The following is a 17,516-nucleotide window of genomic DNA, read 5'->3' on the forward strand; positions in this document are numbered from 1 at the left end:
AATCCCAGCTCAGCCCCAGAGAACAAAAAGCATGTGGCAGGCAGGGGCGGGGCGGTGACTCAGAGGCCACAGGGCAGCCAGCCTCCTCGGCGCTCGCCCCCTGCCACTCCCTGGTCGCCCTCCCCTTTGGTGGGGGGGCAGGGGTACCGCTTCCTGGGCAGGCCATGGGGAAGGCTCCCAGCAGAAGCCAGAAGTGGTCCAGAGTTCTTTCACAGCTGCTTTTTGGAAACAGCTCCAAGGACTGAGCGCTCCGTGTGTACACGTCTCCTTTCAGCCCCGTGGCAGCCTGTTGCCTGGGCTTATCACTTTTGCTCTAGCAGAGGAGGAAGTGGGTTTATGGGGTTGAAGCAGCTTGCCTAAGGCCGCACAGGCCGCAGATGGCAGAGATTCAGGAGCCTGAACTTGTAACCATGCTGATACACACACACACGCACACACACACAGTCTCTCTCTCTCTCTCTCTCTCTCTCTCTCTCTCTCTCTCGTGCACTCACATACTCGTGGAAGGTCAGACTCCAAAATGTGACTTCTGTCTAGATCATAAACTTAAAGAGAATTGTAATATTTTTTTCCTTATGCTTATGAAAAAAGAAAACACAGATAATTTATTGTGTAACAAAAAAGATGTTATTCCCTATGACTGCATTTTTTAGGATTTCAGGTCATCCTTACTGTGGTACCTTTGGGATCTTGAAAAGTGGATGCCATTGAACAAACCGCTCACCGTGCTCGACACTGGGAGTTGCCCGGTCACCGCCGTTCTGTGCAGTGTTTGTAAGACTGTCATGGCATTTCAGAAAGACCAGGCACATTTGGAGCAGCTCACTATAAATGTTATGATAGATAAAGTAGGTGTGATGTAGATCGCCCCTTGAGGGACCAAGCTGTGATACTCATTTCTAAGGTGATTTTCTGTGTGTAAAAGGCCACATGTCTTGTTTTCTGGAAAGCAACTTGCTCTTTCAAGATGTGTATTTGAAAGAGATTGTGGGAACTGCATAACCTTTCCTTGCTTTACAGTTACAGTGGCGATGATAAGGACAGGCCCCGAAAGTTAAAGCCCGATGCATACAGGGAAGAGGAAATTCGTTTTAGCCAGGAATTTCAGTCTCCTGAAATTTTATCAGAGTTGCTAACTTGGAGGCAAAACTGACTCACCCAGCCTTCCCTGTGTGTCTAATATCAGCAAAATCAGGGAGAGGAAAAAGCCAGCGCACGCAGTACGTTTACAGTGGGAGGTGATCATTCGTTCGTCCATCCATGGTGGCTGGCGTTCACTCACCAGGAGGGGTATGAAAAAGTAAGATTAGAACTGAGTTGACCATTGAAGTTGTATGATGCACACATTTTTCCTACTTTTGTATTTGAACTTATATATTCAAACAAGTTAAAACATGTAGTGGTGAGCACTTGGGCCAGGCCACGTGCTAGGAGCAGGGGAGGTCTTGGTGGCCAGGACAGGCTCGCACTCTGCCTTCTGGAGTCAGCAGACAGACTCATTCAGGAAACAGATATCAATCAAATCGTCACATGAATGCAAATAAAATTACGGCTGGGATAGTGCTGAGAAATCGTGCACAGAGATGCACAGGTCCGCAGTGTACACCTCACTCCACCAGGACTGGAGGAGAGAGAAACTGGAGTCCTCAGCCTCAGGGGGCACCTGCTGGGGGCAGGTGTGTGTGTGTGTGTATGTGTGTGTGTGTGCACGCACGCACGCACTGTGCCAGCACAGTCAAGGCTGACAGGACTCTCTGGTGGTGATGGGAGGGTTTCAGAGTAGACAGCTTGACTGAATGCCTTTCCCCCTCTTAGCTTCTGTGCTGCGTGTTCAGGAAGATAACTGACGTCATAGCATACCCCTCCCGTGGATTCCAGTTCCGCTGAGGAAGAAATCCAGACCCACTCACCTTCACTTCCAGGCCGTGTAGCCCCCTGAATGCCTTCCAGCAGGACCCTGGACCCTGTGCCTCCTCGGCCATTGCTGGTGCCACCTCTCTGCAGACGCACTGCCCCTTCCGTTCTCAGCGCCAGCTCCTCTCACACTGGCTCTTGGCTCCAGTGGCAGGAGGGAGCCCTCCCTCAGCGCCCCTCCCTACTGACTTTCTCTTCCCTGGTGTTTTCTCGGTCTCTTCCCTTGGCCATGAGTGTGGTGACAAGGAGCTGTCTGGGCATATCCTGGGGCCCCCTCAGGTCCAAGACAGCAGGCACTCAGCAGATCTGCCAGCTAGGGGCTCTTGTACACTGTCCCTCTGCACATTTCTACTTTGCCATTTTGCATTTTAAAAGGATTTTGACCTACATGCAATTGTCAAAATGGGCTTATGGGACATCATGGAAGCTCCATGTGCCACGAGAGCACTTTGCATGTGGTTGGTGTCCAGAAATTCTCTCAAACAAGAGAGCTGTGTACATCTGAAATCTGTTGGCCTGCAGGAAGCAAGGTGGGATTAGACGCTGCTGCAGGATTCAGGTAGAGGACCTGGAGGAGGGGTGTCTGGGAAGGGCCAGGTAAAGGGGTGTCTGGGAAGCCGCATCTTCCTTTGGGGATGACAGAGACTGGCCTTTTTTGTACATCTGGCTTTTGGTCGCAGCTGGCAGAATGTCACCCTTAAACTACACCCCAATCACCTCTTCCTTGCAGCATATGTAAAAATAACTTGAGATCAGTTGAAGGCCTAACTGTGGAAGGCAAATCAATGGAACTTCTAGGAGATAATAGAGAAGAATATCTGTGTAAAATTAGGCTAGGCACAGATTTTGCTTATAAGAGCACTTATAAGGGAAAAACTTTATATATCAGACTTCATGAAAATTCAGACCTCTTTATCAAAGAGCACCACTAAGAGAGTGAAAAAGCCAACTGCAGTCTGGGAGAAGATATTTGAAATGTATGTAACCAACAAAGTGTTCATATCCAGAATATATGAATTGTTGGTTACGTATGTTTGATTTAGAAAAGACAAAATACTTGAAAATGCAGGTCACCAAAGAGGATTCCAAATGACTAAGGAATGTGTGGAAAAACTATGTAAACTCCAGTGGTCATCAGAGAATTTTAGCCACAATGAGATACCACTGGTTATCTTCCAGAATGACTAAGATGAAAAAGACTGACAATAAAGGTGTTGGTTAAAGATAAGGAGCACCTGGACCTCTCATACACTGCTATTGGGAGTATGCATCGGGTACAGCCACTTTGGAAAATCACGTTGGCCATGTCTACCAGATCTCAACATGTGCCTATCTATGCTGCAGAAATTCCACTCCTGAGTGTACACCCAAGAGAAACGAGCACATACGAGTGCCCAAGGGCTTGCCCATGAAGGATCATGGCAACTTTATTCATAATTACCAAAAAGTGCAAACAGCCCGAATGCCCATCAGCAGCCATGTGGATAAGCCAGTTGCGGTGTGGCCACATCATGGGAGGCACTGGGCAGTGAAGGGAGCCTTTGGGTAGGGCACTAACTGGGAGGGGCGTGCGAAGACCTTCTAGAGGGACTGGACATGTTTTGCATTTTGATTGTTTGGTGATTACAATCTAGGGCGTAGAACCATCTAAAAACATTATTGAGTTGCATACTTAAGATTCGTGTAGTTTACATATGTCATAAACTATTATTGATGTATACATTGGGAAAAAAATTCATAGTCTTCTTTTCTAGAGCCCTGGGAGGAAGGTTGGGGAGCTGAAGCACTGTCAGAGGCCAGGGAGGGCGGGAGGAGAGGCAAGGATGGGCCCGGAGAGGCCTGAGTTTTCCCTGCCACCGGGCTCCTCCCGGCCCCGGGTGCTAGCAGTGGCTTCCCTCCCTGCCCTCATCCGTCCCCTCCTGTAGCCACCACTGTCCCCTGGCATGACCTTTACCTTGCAGAAAGGATCTGTGCTTGGGAGGGAGGGTGGCCTTTCCTAATTTTGGTGCATCTGTCTGGTGTTCTCTGCAATGTCCCAGCCTGGCAGGTTAGCTTTATGCGAAGCTGAGGATTAAATGGTGGTGGCGGCAGTTGGTGTTGGCAGATAGGTTGGAGGGAATCCAGTGAGGAAGTGGAGCCTGCCTCTGTCTGCCCAGGCACGTCACTCAGCACCCACGTCCTGGGCTGATTCTCAGCAACAAATCACAACCTGTTACAGAGGTGGCCGGGGGCAGCCTGGTGGCTTTGCTCAGGGAGATCTCCAATCGGAATGGACCTCGGTGCCCTGGGGTGTCGTGTGTGCCCCGGAGGATCTCTGCCTCTGGGCTCAGCGCTCTTGCTGGGATCCTGCTGATAGGAGGAGGCTGTGCTTCATTTCAGGGCCCCCAGGCTGACTGCATGGGAGGGTATAAGCATGTGATGGTTGTGGATCTGAATGCCAGCATGGTTTGGCTTTTATTTATTTATTTATGTCTTTGGGGTCTGCCATGTTCTGTACAAGTTTTTAGCCACTTTAGCAAGAGAAGATGGGGCGAGCATAGGGGTTAAGAAGTGTACTGCGTTCCGGAGCCAGAATGCCTGGGTTCCCAGACAGGACACTGTCCCAGGGACAGGCAGCAGGTGCTCACGCACCATGATGGAACAGGGAAGGGAAGGGGAGAGGCGTGGGAGAGGCGTGGGAGTGGGACAGCACCCTGGCTGGGGGCCTTGGGCAGGGTGCTCCGCCCCACCTCCTCCAGCTTCCTTACGGGATGGTGGAGGATGAACTAGGGGCAAATCCGGAGAACATGACAGTAGTCGCAGTACCACCCTTTGTGGTGTGGATGTAGCGAGATGATTAACCTGCAGCGCTTAGCAGAGTGCCTGGTGCACAGTCAGCGCTCAGGAGCTGTTAGTGGTGGCAGCGTGCTAGAATAATCAAGTGTGTCGGCCCATGGCGAGTCAGTGTGTGGAGGGCACCCGGAGCTTCCTGCGCACGCCCAGGCTCAGTGAGTGTTCAGGGCTTCATTATTTGTACTATTCTATTGTCTGACCCTTGACCCTCAATCCTTCATCCACAGTTACAGCATCAAGAAACTGCATATTGGTTAAAAACATCCGGTTACCTTTCTAAAATGCAAACATGATGAATTCTGGAACACGTCCAGCTCCAAGGGTTGCGAAGAGGGACTGTGGGCTTGTCCCCTGCCGTTTATCCTCCAGTTGGCCACCTTCTCCTTTTTGCCAGAATAAAAGGGCCCTGCAGTGAGCTCCTTGAAGCCCTGGGCTTGCTGGGTTAGCGGGCGCAGAGTTTACATTTTGGTCGCCGCAGGCAGACTGCCTTTGACAGAGATGAGAGAAAATGGCACTGTTTCCAGGTTCCTCTTCCTCTCAGACCTGGCTTTTGTTTTCCCGCCGGGTTCTGAGTCCCTCAGAACCACAGGAGGAGCCTGGCCATGTGCATTTCCAAGCAGTTCCCAGGCGGACCCAGCGGCTCCTGCAGGGGAGGGTCTGTTGTCTCGGAGCCAGTTCCATGGGTGGCCCTCGTGAAGGCTCCCGGCACGAGGATGTAGGTGAACAAGCCGTCAGCTGCGTGGCCTTGAACACCCACTGGCAAACCCGGCGGGCTGGCCTGGCCCCGTTTCCCGAGCAGCCCAGTGAGGCCTGGGCTGTCCGCCTCGGAGTCACCTGGGTGGGTGGGGGGTTTGAAGTGCAGCTCCCAGGTTTGGTGCTTCTGCCTGGAAGGCCTGAGCCGGGGTGAGCGTGGTGCTGTGCTGGGACAGTCCTGTGCCTGGCACGCCCAGGCCCCTGCGGTTCTGGGGGCTGTGGGTCCCCGTGGCTCTGACAGCCTGCGGCTCCATCCGGGAGCTGTTGCCGGCCTCATGCCCTGAGGTGTCCTCCCCTGCTTGGTGAGAGGGGTGTTCCTGGTGCCGGATCACCAGGTGGGGCTCCTGGGGGATGGAGCGGCCCCTCCCTTCCTGCGATTGGCAGGAATTAAAATGCCTGGTCGTTTTGGACTTGAGGCTCCCGCCAAACTTAAGAGAAGGGCAAGTGTGTCTCTCATAGCTGCTGCATCCCCAGCGTGAGGCCCCGGCTCCCACAGAGGCCTTCGCCTGTGGCCTCACCTCCTGGCCAGCCCCTTGGGAGTGGACGGCAGGGAGGAGAGGCTCTCACCGCAGCAGAGCCCGGGCCTCCGGTACCAGCCTCCCTGCCACCCACTCCTCCCTGGACCCAGAGGGGTGGTTGGAACCCAAGGGAGGGGCCCATCTCCCTCGCTGTCTCCTGGCCCAGCACTGCGTTTTCTGGAAGGCACTGTTTTGCTCTTGACCTCTTCAAGTCAGCTGAATAACGCAGGTCCCCCCAGGGTGTCCGAAGGGTCCTCCAGGTTAGCCCCTGCCCGAGCAGGCGAAGGCTCAGCAGCCGGCAGAGCCAGGCCCGCACTGGACATGTGACGGGGATGGCCAGACCCCAGACTGCTTACTCCTCATTGTCACTGTTTGTGTGCCTTGTGAGCATGCGCCTCTCTGAGAAGAGGGCAGGGATCTGGGATCCTGGAGGGGGTCTCGCAAAGTGGGTCCCCATCTCAGAGCATTGGGGTTGGGGAGGAGGGTCTGGGTGGGCCGACTGCCTCTGCGTGCCTGGGCCGGCCAGAGGGTGGGGCGCCTGAATGCTCATGTAGGGTGACTGTCACGCAGGTCACTTTCTTTGGGGCTGTGCGGAGGCCGCTGGTTTCCTGCCCTCTGAGAGCTCCTTGCTTGTACAGTCTTGCCTCCTGGGTGGGTCTGGAGTGGTTCCTTTTGGGGTGTTTTTATGTTCCCTGGAAGAGCTTCCCCTGCCTTCGGTCCCCGTGTGCTCAGACACCCAGCTCCCAAAGCTTCAGGTCTGTCCCCTGGGCCCTTCATCCTGGCTGCCCTGGGTGCTCTGCGCTCCAGCAGAGGCGTGCTCGCCCCTGGTCATGACGTGGGCTCTGGAGCTTACTCACTGTGGGACCACCGTCCAGTCACCCTCCATGTGAGACCCTCTCATCTTTATTGTAAACGGGAGGAGACAGTACCCTTTGCGAAGGTCTGTGCTGCCGTTTTCCCTGAATCCCCATGCAGGCCCCGTGAGGTACCTGCCAGTACAACCCCTGTTCTACGGTCAGGGAGACCGAGGCACAGAGAGGTCCTTCTGAAGCTGTGACCGCTGCTGTGTGTCGGAGGCCCAAGGAGAGCCCAAGGCCTCAGTGGGTCACCATGACATCCATGTTCTTTGTAATTTACAGTATTGATGTTTTAGGAGCTTATGGAAAATTGTGACCCCGTGGAATCATGGTATCATGGAAGCTGGCCCTGTGTGTGTCTGAGGGGTACAGGTCCGCGTGTGCCTCTGTGCTGACTGTACCTGAGGGCAGGTGATCTCGGCCACCTCCTCTAGCCCCGGGTGTGCCAGGCTCCTCCGTGGGTAGGGACTCTCTGACATGCACCTTCCCAAGGGGCTCTCCAGGGCAGCTTTGGACTCTGCAGGGTTTTCCCAGTACCTTTAGAATTTTCCCTCCCACGTCAGAGGGCTGCAGCCGGTTCTCCCCTTTGCACAGTCTTTCTCAACCTACACTTGGGGGGCAGAGCCCAGAGGTGGAGCCAGCATTTAGCCAGTTTTACTCTGTAGAGGGGAATCCGGCTGCGTATTTACTCAGGTGCTGAGCATGTGGGATATGGAAAGTTTGGGGGCCTGATCGGGGACTCAGACAAGCCCAGATGTCCTGTCTTCACTGTCTAGTTCCAGCTGCTGGAGTTTGTTTTCTCATCTGTAAAATGCAGTTAGCGATGTGCACTGCATGGGGATCTTGTGTGACTTAATGTGGGCACAGAGTAGGTCCTTAATGTGACTCGGTCGTCTCCCCTGAACTACAGCCCCATAGAGTCCAGTGAATTTTAACTTGTGTCCAAGTGGTTCGCTGCGTACAGTTTCGTGGAACATTACTGGGGCTGGGCTTGTAAGGGCGCTCACCTCCTCCGCACATGCCTGGAAGTGCTCTTTGGGCGTAGCTGCCGGATGCAAACGTTTGTCCTTGCAGGTCTGCGGTCCTCGAGCTGTGACTGAGGGTGATGCGTGTCGGTTCTGTGAAGCTCGTTGGGGCAGATGCCCTGGTTGGCGAAGGATCAGCTCAGAGAAACTTTCTCTGCCCAAGGAATCCAGTTTTATCCCCCCGTTGGGAAAATTGGCTCAAGGCCTTTCCCAGGGACATTTCTACGTGACTGTCATCTCCCTTTCAGACTTGTGTTTGGGGTGGAGGGACAAGCATCCCTGGGTTTTTCATGCTTATGGTTCTTGCACTCGCCAGCTCTGTGAGCCTGGGCCGGTCACTTACACCCCTTTGTGCCTCTGTCGTCTCATCTGTGGGAGGAGGTAGGTGTCCCTGTCCTGCAGTGTTGCTGAGAGGGTGAAGTGGGTCAGAGCTCAGGAAGCCCTCTGCAGGGTATCCAGGAAGGCCACCGTCACCCTGGCCTGGGGTGAGCAGGAGGAGGAAGTGATGGCATGGCGACAGTGATGACGGGGCTCCCAGACCCTGGGCAGCCTGTGGGACCTCCTCCGGATGGCTCTGTGTCCATCCCGCAGCGGTCAGCACAGACCGGAGACCCCCGGCTGCTCTGACCACTGTGTCCTGCTCCTTCCTACCTTTGGGTCCCCATGAACGGATAAGTGTGCTCTCCATCCATCAGCAAAAATGTGCCGAGTGTCCACTGAAGACGTTACTGGAGAGACCTGGGGAGGTAGACAGGTGGCCGTGGGTTTGCAGGTAACAAGGTTTTCCAAGCTTTTTGTTGTTGTGTTGGGACTGTTTTATAATATAAGACCCTACGCAAGGGCCACACCCACAGCACGGCCTTTGCACATGGGGGGCTGGCGCTGTCACCTGCTACTCAGCTTGGCCTCTGCCTGGAATCAAGCCCCATGGCTTAACCTGCAGGCTGCCTGGCAAGAATGGAGGTCAAAATACTTGGAGCAAGTATGATAGTGGCATTAGCCTCTGCACCCATTTCATTACTGGGTTGTCTTGATGGTGTGTGTCTAGGGGTATGTAGTCCTGAGTCCCTGCACACATCTTCCCTTGTGACCGAGTGACTGAGGGTTTGGGTGCCGACTGTGGGGTTTTGCCTCTTGGAGCCTCATATTTCTGTGATTCTGGCCCCAGGAGGCCACCTCATGTCTTCAGCTGTGTGGTGACGGCCCCGCGGTGTCCTGATGCTGCATAGGGTGTGTGTCACCTCTCACTGGAGGGAGACGTGCAGTAGCTTAGCTTGTTCGTTTGTTTAGCACATCCTGTGCTTGTTCTGTGCTCATGGTCGGGGTATCACGAGACCCGTTGCCATTGGGGAGATGCGTGTGCACGTGAGGGTGGGATCTGGGTGAGCGAGGCATGCGGCCGGAGCACCAGGGCTGCACAGAAACCCGAGGGTCTGGAGCAGTCCAGCCCACAGAACGTCACTCCGGGTGGTTGTGGGGGCCTCCCTTCCAAATTCTCGCCTCAGCAGCCCTGCGTGACCCCACAGCGTCTGGCCTCCATGAAGGGTGAGGTAGAAATACAAATATAAAGGGCAATGCTAACCACCAGCTAGTACATCTTCTTGCAAACCTTCAGCAGGGATGGTCCCGTTAGCGGGTAGCCGCCCAGCCTGCCGAGAGGAAGCCCAGGGCGCTCCGGCCTGCTGCACGCTTCCTTCTGTTGTGATCTCCCTCTCCTCCTGGCCCTTAGCTGTGCTGCACCCTTTATCCCAAGTGGCCCTGGCTTGTTAGCCTGGTAGGCTCTTAGTCCTCCTGCAGAACAGCCCAGGTATCACCTCCTCTGAGAAGCCTTCCATGATTCCCTTAGGCCAATGTGGGTGCTGAGCTCCCTGTCTCTCCATTACTACTTTGTCATATTGTATTGTTACCACCAAAGAAGCAGAGACAATTTTACTAACCCCCAAATACAAAAAGACTTTTTTTTTATTCTTACAAAAATTTAGTGGTACAGATATAACTGAAGTCAGTCCCACATCCCTACCCAGAGGCAGCCATTTAAAAATAGTGTCTCCCAGTTGTCTGCACACTGCTGGGCACAGGCACGTCCCTCTGTACCCACACGGATCCCTGACCCGTGGGAGGACGGGCTGCATGGATGGCACAGATGCACTGCTTTGGCCTCACTGCCAGGGCACCATTGGTACCCGACTGTGGGGCGAGCCTGGAGGGAAGGGGGTTCTCGGGCCGGGTCGGCGCCAGCATCGTGGGCCACCAGGGGATATCCTGCAGCAGCGCGGCTGCTGCGGTGCTTATCTCTGGTTCAGCTTGGTGGCCTCAGCAGCCCTCCGGGGTGCTGGCCTTGTTCTCAGCTCAGGCCTCTGGGTCACGTTTCTTGGCCCTCGGGGAGGCTGGGGAGGTGAGGTCATCCGGGGCAGGTGGCTGGGGACGTTGTGGTCTCAGGCGGAGGTGTCTGCTCAGCCTTCAACTCTGGCTTTGGCTTCTGCCCTGAGGCTTGGCAGATAAAAATAAAATGACGTATGCAGCCCTCTCCCTGTTCTGATAAAAGCCCGGAGGACAGACCCTGCCTGCAGCTCACCGGTAAACATTGGCGAGGCCCCTGCTTGCCGAGCATGATGCACAGGACTGCCGGGAGTTTTGCAAATCTCTCCAGAGGGTGTGTCCTCTTTTAAGATCTGAGGCCGAAACGGTCTTATTTGGTGAAGAGTCTTGATTTGTTATTTGTGTACTTGTGAAGGGTTTTGTTTTTTTTTTCCTTAATATGTCTTTTTTTTCCCTTGGTGACCAAGCATGTCGAAGTGTTTCTTAAGCACCGAGGATGTGCCTACCCCCCACTTTGGGCGGGGCATTGTGGAAGCGAAGTGGGCTCTGCGCCGAGGGCAGGGGCTCTGGAATCAGGTCACATGGGTTCAGATCCCACCCTTTCTGTGGTGAGCTCAGGGACCTTGGGCAAATCAGTCATTCTGGGCCTCAGTTTCCTCCTATTCAAAAGAGGGATCATGCTGGCACCCAGTTCCTGGGGTGGCAGAGAGGGGAGGAAACTGCAGGAGGGGCACGGAACCCGGAGCGCAGCAGGTGCTCAGCAGAGGCTGATGGTAATAGGTCATCATTCCCGTTAGCGTTAGACGGTCACCTGCAGCCAGAACTAGGAGGAGAATTGAACGTACAGGGCCTGATCTCTGTGCTTGAGTTTGTAGGCTGTCTGGGGAGATTAGACTAAGACCCTTGGTACTATTAACAATCATCATGAGACTAAGTAGCAATTAAGTCCTAATGGTGTGGTTTATATCACAAGTCCTACAGAAGTTGGGGGGAGCTCCTGGGAGTAGATGGGGCTCCCCGTGGGCATATCAGGTGGATAAAAAGGGTGAGGAAGAGACAGAGGAAGGGCCGTGTGGCTGGTGTCCAGGTAACATTCCAGGTCGGTCCAGTGGGTGGCGACGGGCAGGGTGGTGGGTGTTGAGCTCAGCTGGGAGCTGCTTCATTGAAACCTGAAATGCTACAGCCTGTGGAGTGGAAATGAGATGGGAGAGGCAGGGAAACTGGTGCTTTTTTTTGTAGTTATAAAGGCAAGTTTATGGTATTGCCGTAACTACTGACCTCGCGTTGTAGGGTGCAGTTGGGGGATTTAGCATGGCCATATGGATTACAGAAAACAAACAGCAACTATATTTTTGAGAGGATTACTGAGAACTTGGGTGGAGTGCAGAGAAATCTTTGAATAGATACAATAGTTATAAAATTCTTAAAGCCTCTCATTAAAGCAGAATATACCCACAGAAAAGAGCACAGATCATAACTGTACAGCTTTATGTATTTTTCACAAACTGAACACACCTGTGTAAGCAGCACCCAGATTAAGAAACAGAACTTGCCAGCACCCCACCTGCCCTCTCCCCTCCGCTGCTCGCGCCTCTGACTGCCCACAGCCTGTCTGCTCACAGCCCGGGGTACTTCTGCCTGCCTCTGTCCTTTCTGCAGACAGACTCCGGCAGGTGCTCGCGTGTTTGGTGTCTGGCTCAGCATTGTCTTGGGAGAGCCATCCTCACGGCATGTAGCTGGAGGTCATCGTCCTCATCGCTGTGAATGACCACCGCTAGTTTCATTCATCCTACTGTTGGTGGATGTTGGGGTCTCTTCTGGTTTGGGGCTTCAGGTAGGCCAAGGCAGGCCCCCCAAAGCTGTCCATAAGCTAATCTTCGGTCACAGACACCGTGCCCTGGTCATACCTGTGACTAAGCTACCTTACGTGGCAAGGGGTCATTGTGGATGGATGAGGTTAAGGGTCTGGAGACAGGGAGGCCATCCTGGATTATCTGGGTGGGACTGGCGCAGTCGCAAAGATCCTTCTAAGAGGGAAGCAGGAGGGTGCAGTTCAGGGAATGGGCTGTGGCAGTGGAAGCAGTGGGAGACAGGAGGGAGATTTGAAGATGCCACATTGCTGGCTCTGAAGTGGAGGAAGGGGCCGCAAGCTGAGGAGTGCAGGCAGCCTCAGAGGCCGGAAGGGCAAGGGATGGATGTCCTCTAGGGCCTCCAGAAGGGACGCTCATTAAGTACCGTGACTGACTGACCCAGTGTAGACCCACCTCTGACCTCCACAACCATAAGACGATAAACACTGAGTTTGTGGTAATTTGTTACAACAGGTATAGGAAACTAATGCGGGACCCTTATGCATAGTGCTGAGAACATTCTAGAAACATCTCTTGGTGCACGTATGTACCTAGGAGCAAATGCAAGTTGAGTAGATGTCACCATCGTCACCAGAGGTTGTTGGACCCACTTATGTTCCTGCCAGCAGCAGGAGGGGAACGTTCTGGTGGCTTCACATCCTCACCAGCACTTGGTGCTTTTCAATGAAGAATAAGCAGGACTTGGAGTCCACAGGACACAGTTGTGCCTAGCAGGAGGTTGGCGCTCAGCACCTGCTGGCCCGAGCTGATGCAGCCCACTGGGGAGAGGAATGAGCTGTGGGGTGGATGAGCGAAGCCTCCGTGCCAGCCCGGGTTTTCTGCCTGCAAGTAGGAGGTGCTGAATCAGTGGTGGCTGCGGTCATTATGCACAACAGTATTAAGCACATAAATTCCTTTGGCAGCCCTGGGTCCATAGGGTTCAGGGGGCTGGGTGACCGCCCGGAGAGGGGGTCTAGGAACACGACCCACATGGTTGGCATTGCAGGGGGGCGGGGCTGTGAGGTCAGGCTCGTGGTCCACCTTCTAGGGCTTTATATGGACAGTCTGCCCACAGCCTCCCGTTCCTGAAACTGCTTTTGAAACCATGTTTTCATCATTTGTTCATTCCTTTATTCAACCATTACTGAGCTTCACCATGCACATTGTCCCATGGTGGTTAGAGCACAGACTCCCAGATCAGGCCTGGGTGAAGTCTTGCTGTGTCTGTGGCCTTTGCCAAATCTTAACCTTCTTCTGCCAGTTTCCTGATTGGTAAGGTGAGGCAGTGCCTGCCTCCTGGGGCTGGTGTGAGACTTCAGTGAGCTAACTGATGGTAGTGCCTGGCCCTCGGGAATCCCTCAGTGCTGGAGAACAGAGCCGGGTGACCCCTAGCTACAAGCTGAAGGGCCCCTGGTTTTTCGGTGGCTGTTCACGGAATACCTTCTCCAGTACCGGGAGAGAAAATCTTAAACCCTGACAGAGAACTAGCTGGAGGGCCCCTCGAGGGCAGGCTCTGACCTCTCAGGGCTGCTCAGGAAAACTGGCTTCCAGGCGTCCCTCGGCTGGCATCAGTTTGGGGTGTAGGGGTCACGTCCCCTAACAGCAGTTACCGTGATGAGCAGGCTCGGCTCCCAGGCTGAGGTGCTCACGGCTGCAGGAGCCCCCCCAGGGGGGGCCCTGCTGGTCTTCTCCCTGCTGCCTCTGTGGGGGGTGCCGGGGCACTTCTGGGACTCGGACCTCAAGCCCCACCGCCTGTCCACCTCTCCCCCTGCCAGCATCCACATCTTCCCTCTTGCCTTATTCCAGCGGTGCGTAAAGCACGTGCCTCAGTTGATGAAGTTAGCTCTGACGGAAGCCAGAACAGCGGCCCCAGACAGGGATCCAGACGCTAAGAATACCTCATGGTGTTGCTCTTCGCAAATTAAATAAAAGCGCAACACTGGAAGCTGTGGCTGGGGGTTCTCCCCAACACTGACTGTGCGACGCTGCGGGGTGCGGGAGTCCAAGGTATCTGGTCCAGCTCACCTGGATCTGAGAGTTTATCCAAATGGTGCTTGGATCTGGGAGAAGGCCAGACACCCCAGTGGCCAAGTTAGAGAAGGATGGGGAGAGATCTGATCAAGTAGATTTGATGTTCAACAGTCAGAAGAGCAGATGCATCAGCCTGGGAGATCATGGGTGTCAGAATGACCCCTAACCCCCTTTGCCTGGGAGGCGCCAGCTCAGAGACGAGCACACCACGCCTCAATACTGTCTGCCCGGCCAGTTGTAGCATTGAAGCTGACGGCTGTTTCTTTCATTGTCACAAAACAGAGTAACTGGTTTGTGTTTGGGGTCATGTTGTGGAAAGAATCCATCTCTTAATGCTAAAACCACCCTGAATGGGGTGGAATGCCACGCCTGAGGCTGAACAGAGACTACCGTGTCCTGATGCGTGGAGCAGACAGATGCTCAGGGGGTGGGCGGGATCCTCCACCCGTGGATGGTTCCCTCTAGCTCGTCTCTTGGTCTCTACCCTTGTGTGTCTCGCTTGGTCTCTGTTGCTCCCTAGCAAGTAGGCTTGAATCCTTATGTGTGGGTGTCGTGCACCTAGGGTGCTGGCTTTTCCAAGCAGTCACTTGGTGACAGGAAGCTCACAACCCCTACTTGTGGATACCAGGTTCCTGATTCTGGGTCAGGTGCCCTGCTGGGAGAGTCTTCACGTGAGAAGATATTATGCACTTAGGAGCATCTCTTTATCCATCCAACAGTGATTGAACACCTATTTGAAACTGCATGTGGGTTTACCAAAATTGTGACCACCAAAAATAAGTTTGGTCTCCCTGTCTCCATGACACAGCATGTCCTAAGCGCCACACAGCCAACCCCACCCTCAGAAGGGCCCCAGTGAGAATATTTAATCATAGTGCCAACTGGGATGGGAATCAACTAGCCATAAAAATAGGACCCAATAAAACAGTGACTTAACGGAGAAATTTCTCTGTAAGGTAAGTTCCACGGTGAGAGGTGGCCATGCTGCGCAGTCAGTCACAGGTCCAGATGTCTTCTGTCTTGCTGCTCCGTTATTTCCAAATGCACTGTCGTCATCGGTATGGTCAGCTGGGTTGCAGACCCCGGGAACCAGTGGGTAGGGTGGACAAGGCGTGCCCTTAAGACCTAGGAGGAGAAGTGGCGCACTGCCTCCCTCCTTCCACTGGGAACTCAGACACCTGGCTGCACCTCGCTGCAAGGATGCCTGGGAAATTTAGTCCCTGATGAAACCCGAATACTGTGGAAGAAGGGGAGAGTGGATTTTGATGGACATTCAGCAGCAGTGACATATTCCCCTTGTACGTATTTAATGCATGTCTCTGTGTGTGTATAACAAAAATGCACCCAGGTTGTACATTTTGGTGGTTTTGCTTTTTCAGAAAGAAGACCTGGGCCTGCCACACTGTCTATGGATAGTTCCACGGTAATGAAACAGTGTGTCTTCAGAGGAATGGAGGAAAACAAGGAAAGGTAAAAATATCTTTGAAAATTAAAATTTTAAAAATGTTTGCATGCAACAATTAAATGCAGTGCAGGGTTTCATCTAAGCCTGAATGCCGGGGGAGGCTATCAAGAATTTAGAGGTAGCAAAATTTCATGTGTTTCCATTTCATATCTGACACCAGAAGTTTCTGACACCAAGATACCTTTGTTAAGTATGAGGGATTTATTTCTAAGACTTAGAGGGAGGAGTTGGTATAAATAGAATAGATGTGGTATAGACTTAAATACTCAATTCTGAAAACTGTGGACACCCATTCCAAGACACTCTGGCCTCATGCTCAGATGTATTGCATCTGCATTGTGGGTGGCTGGTCCCCCACGAGGAGGTAAAGGCAGGCCCATTGCTCTTGGCAGCTACATGTTCTCTTGAAGTCATATCTCTTCCTCTTCTTTCCATCTGCTTTTTATCCTCCCTTAAAAAGAAATGTATTAATTTTATTTTAATGCCACCAAAATTGGTGGATACATTTTCCAAGTTAAAAATAACAGTGACTTCCCCATTGATCCCCCAATTGACCCTCCTGCTTTTTCCAGGAGCAGTTATTGTGATCCACTTTTGTGCATCTCCTTCCAAACTTTTTCTAGGTGCCTCTAACTGTGGAAAAAAGTCTGGTCTGGCTCTTTGCTCAACAACACAAGCTACCTGTTATATAACTATTAGGGCACTGATCGGCACTCTTTCCAGAACCAGAGCTCATTAGCAGATAATGCCATGGAGGAAACTGGCCCATTGATCAATCGCTTGACAGTTCATTCCGTGGGCATTTGTTGAATACTGCTGCGTAAACCAGCATCAAAAAGATGGGATATGAATTCTTAGGGAATTGAGAGTCTTGGAAGACTTTAATTCTTTATTAGTGGACAGGGTAATAGTGTATCTCCTGCCGTAGCTGTTGGGACGGGTCCCGAGTTCATCACCATAAAGCTGCTAGGCCACAGTGAGCACCTAGTAAAAAAGGCAGCTGTTTTCATTTTTGTTCACCTTTAGTCCTACCTAGAGGGAGGAACTTAAGAAGACGTTTCCATTGGAGATCGATAGGGCTAGACTTGTGTTTAAGAAATGGTAATCAGTTGACACCATTTCTTGACCTGTATGTATTCGTCTTCAGAGTGCCTACCTCACCTCGCCCCTAAACGCCATGGGGCCAGGTTTTGCCTGTTTATTATCTCCCACCCAGTGCCTGGCACACAGTAGGTGCTCACTAATACGTCTGGACTGGCAAGGGTGGGCTGTGGCCCTGAGATGAGATGCTGTGACGAGGCCTGCCAGAGAGAAGGGCTTCAGCTTGCCCAGGCCCAACCCCGCTCTCCCCAGGACAGGGGCTCCCAGAAACCTTGCCTTCCGGCCACACTTCCCTCTGTGGGGGAGCAGCTCTGCTCCTGTGCTTTCTGGACATTTTGGGTTCTGACCCAGTGACTCTGTTGTGAGGAGCTCGATTGACTAAACAACCATCACTTGCCACTGCTGTATGGGAGCTCATTCAAGGGCACACCGATTCTAGGAGGCAAGGCCCTGGGGAATGCCTTTTTCTGTTGCCACCAGACTGGGAAAAGAGATTGCTTCTCTGTGCCTCAGTTTCCTCAGCTGTGCAGCAGTGGAGCTAAGCAAGTGGATGCTCTGATGTTCAAAGAGGAGAATTTTGAGGGGAGAAGTCCTTACCCTACTTGTAAAACCTTCCTGTAAGTGGACTTTTGAAATGGGAGGATGGTTAGGACTCAGCCTGTGCTCGGGCGACGGAAAAGCTTGTGCTCATTCATTCATTCATTTGTTCGTGTGGTCTGTCGGTCAGTCAACATCTATCACTGCAGCCCTAGGCACCTGTAAGAAAATGCTCCAGGAACTAGGCTTCCCCCGCAGGGCCTTCCCTTCTCAGGCTGGGTGGATGCATATCTCCTTTGTGAAAATAAAGCTCC

The 17,516-nt window shown here is 53.0% G+C and overlaps 1 protein-coding gene across 3 annotated transcripts in view; it reads left to right on the top strand.

Moving 5' to 3' along the window:
• The window catches only part of ARHGEF3 (Rho guanine nucleotide exchange factor 3), a 255,881-nt gene that overhangs the window by 12,251 nt on the left and 226,114 nt on the right, over positions 1–17,516 (top strand). For 2 of the 3 annotated variants that reach the window (XM_036877844.2, XM_057486367.1), the window contains exon 2: positions 15,479–15,569. In XM_036877844.2, the coding sequence (XP_036733739.2) occupies positions 15,508–15,569 (62 nt within the window). In that variant the 5' untranslated portion in view covers positions 15,479–15,507. Of the gene's footprint in view, positions 1–4,831; positions 4,902–15,478; positions 15,570–17,516 lie in introns of those variants that run through there. The other variant, XM_057486363.1, reaches the window with a different exon arrangement.

The sequence above is a fragment of the Manis pentadactyla genome, chromosome 1 (genome assembly GCF_030020395.1).
Source record: "Manis pentadactyla isolate mManPen7 chromosome 1, mManPen7.hap1, whole genome shotgun sequence".
Taxonomy (NCBI): Eukaryota; Metazoa; Chordata; class Mammalia; order Pholidota; family Manidae; genus Manis; species Manis pentadactyla.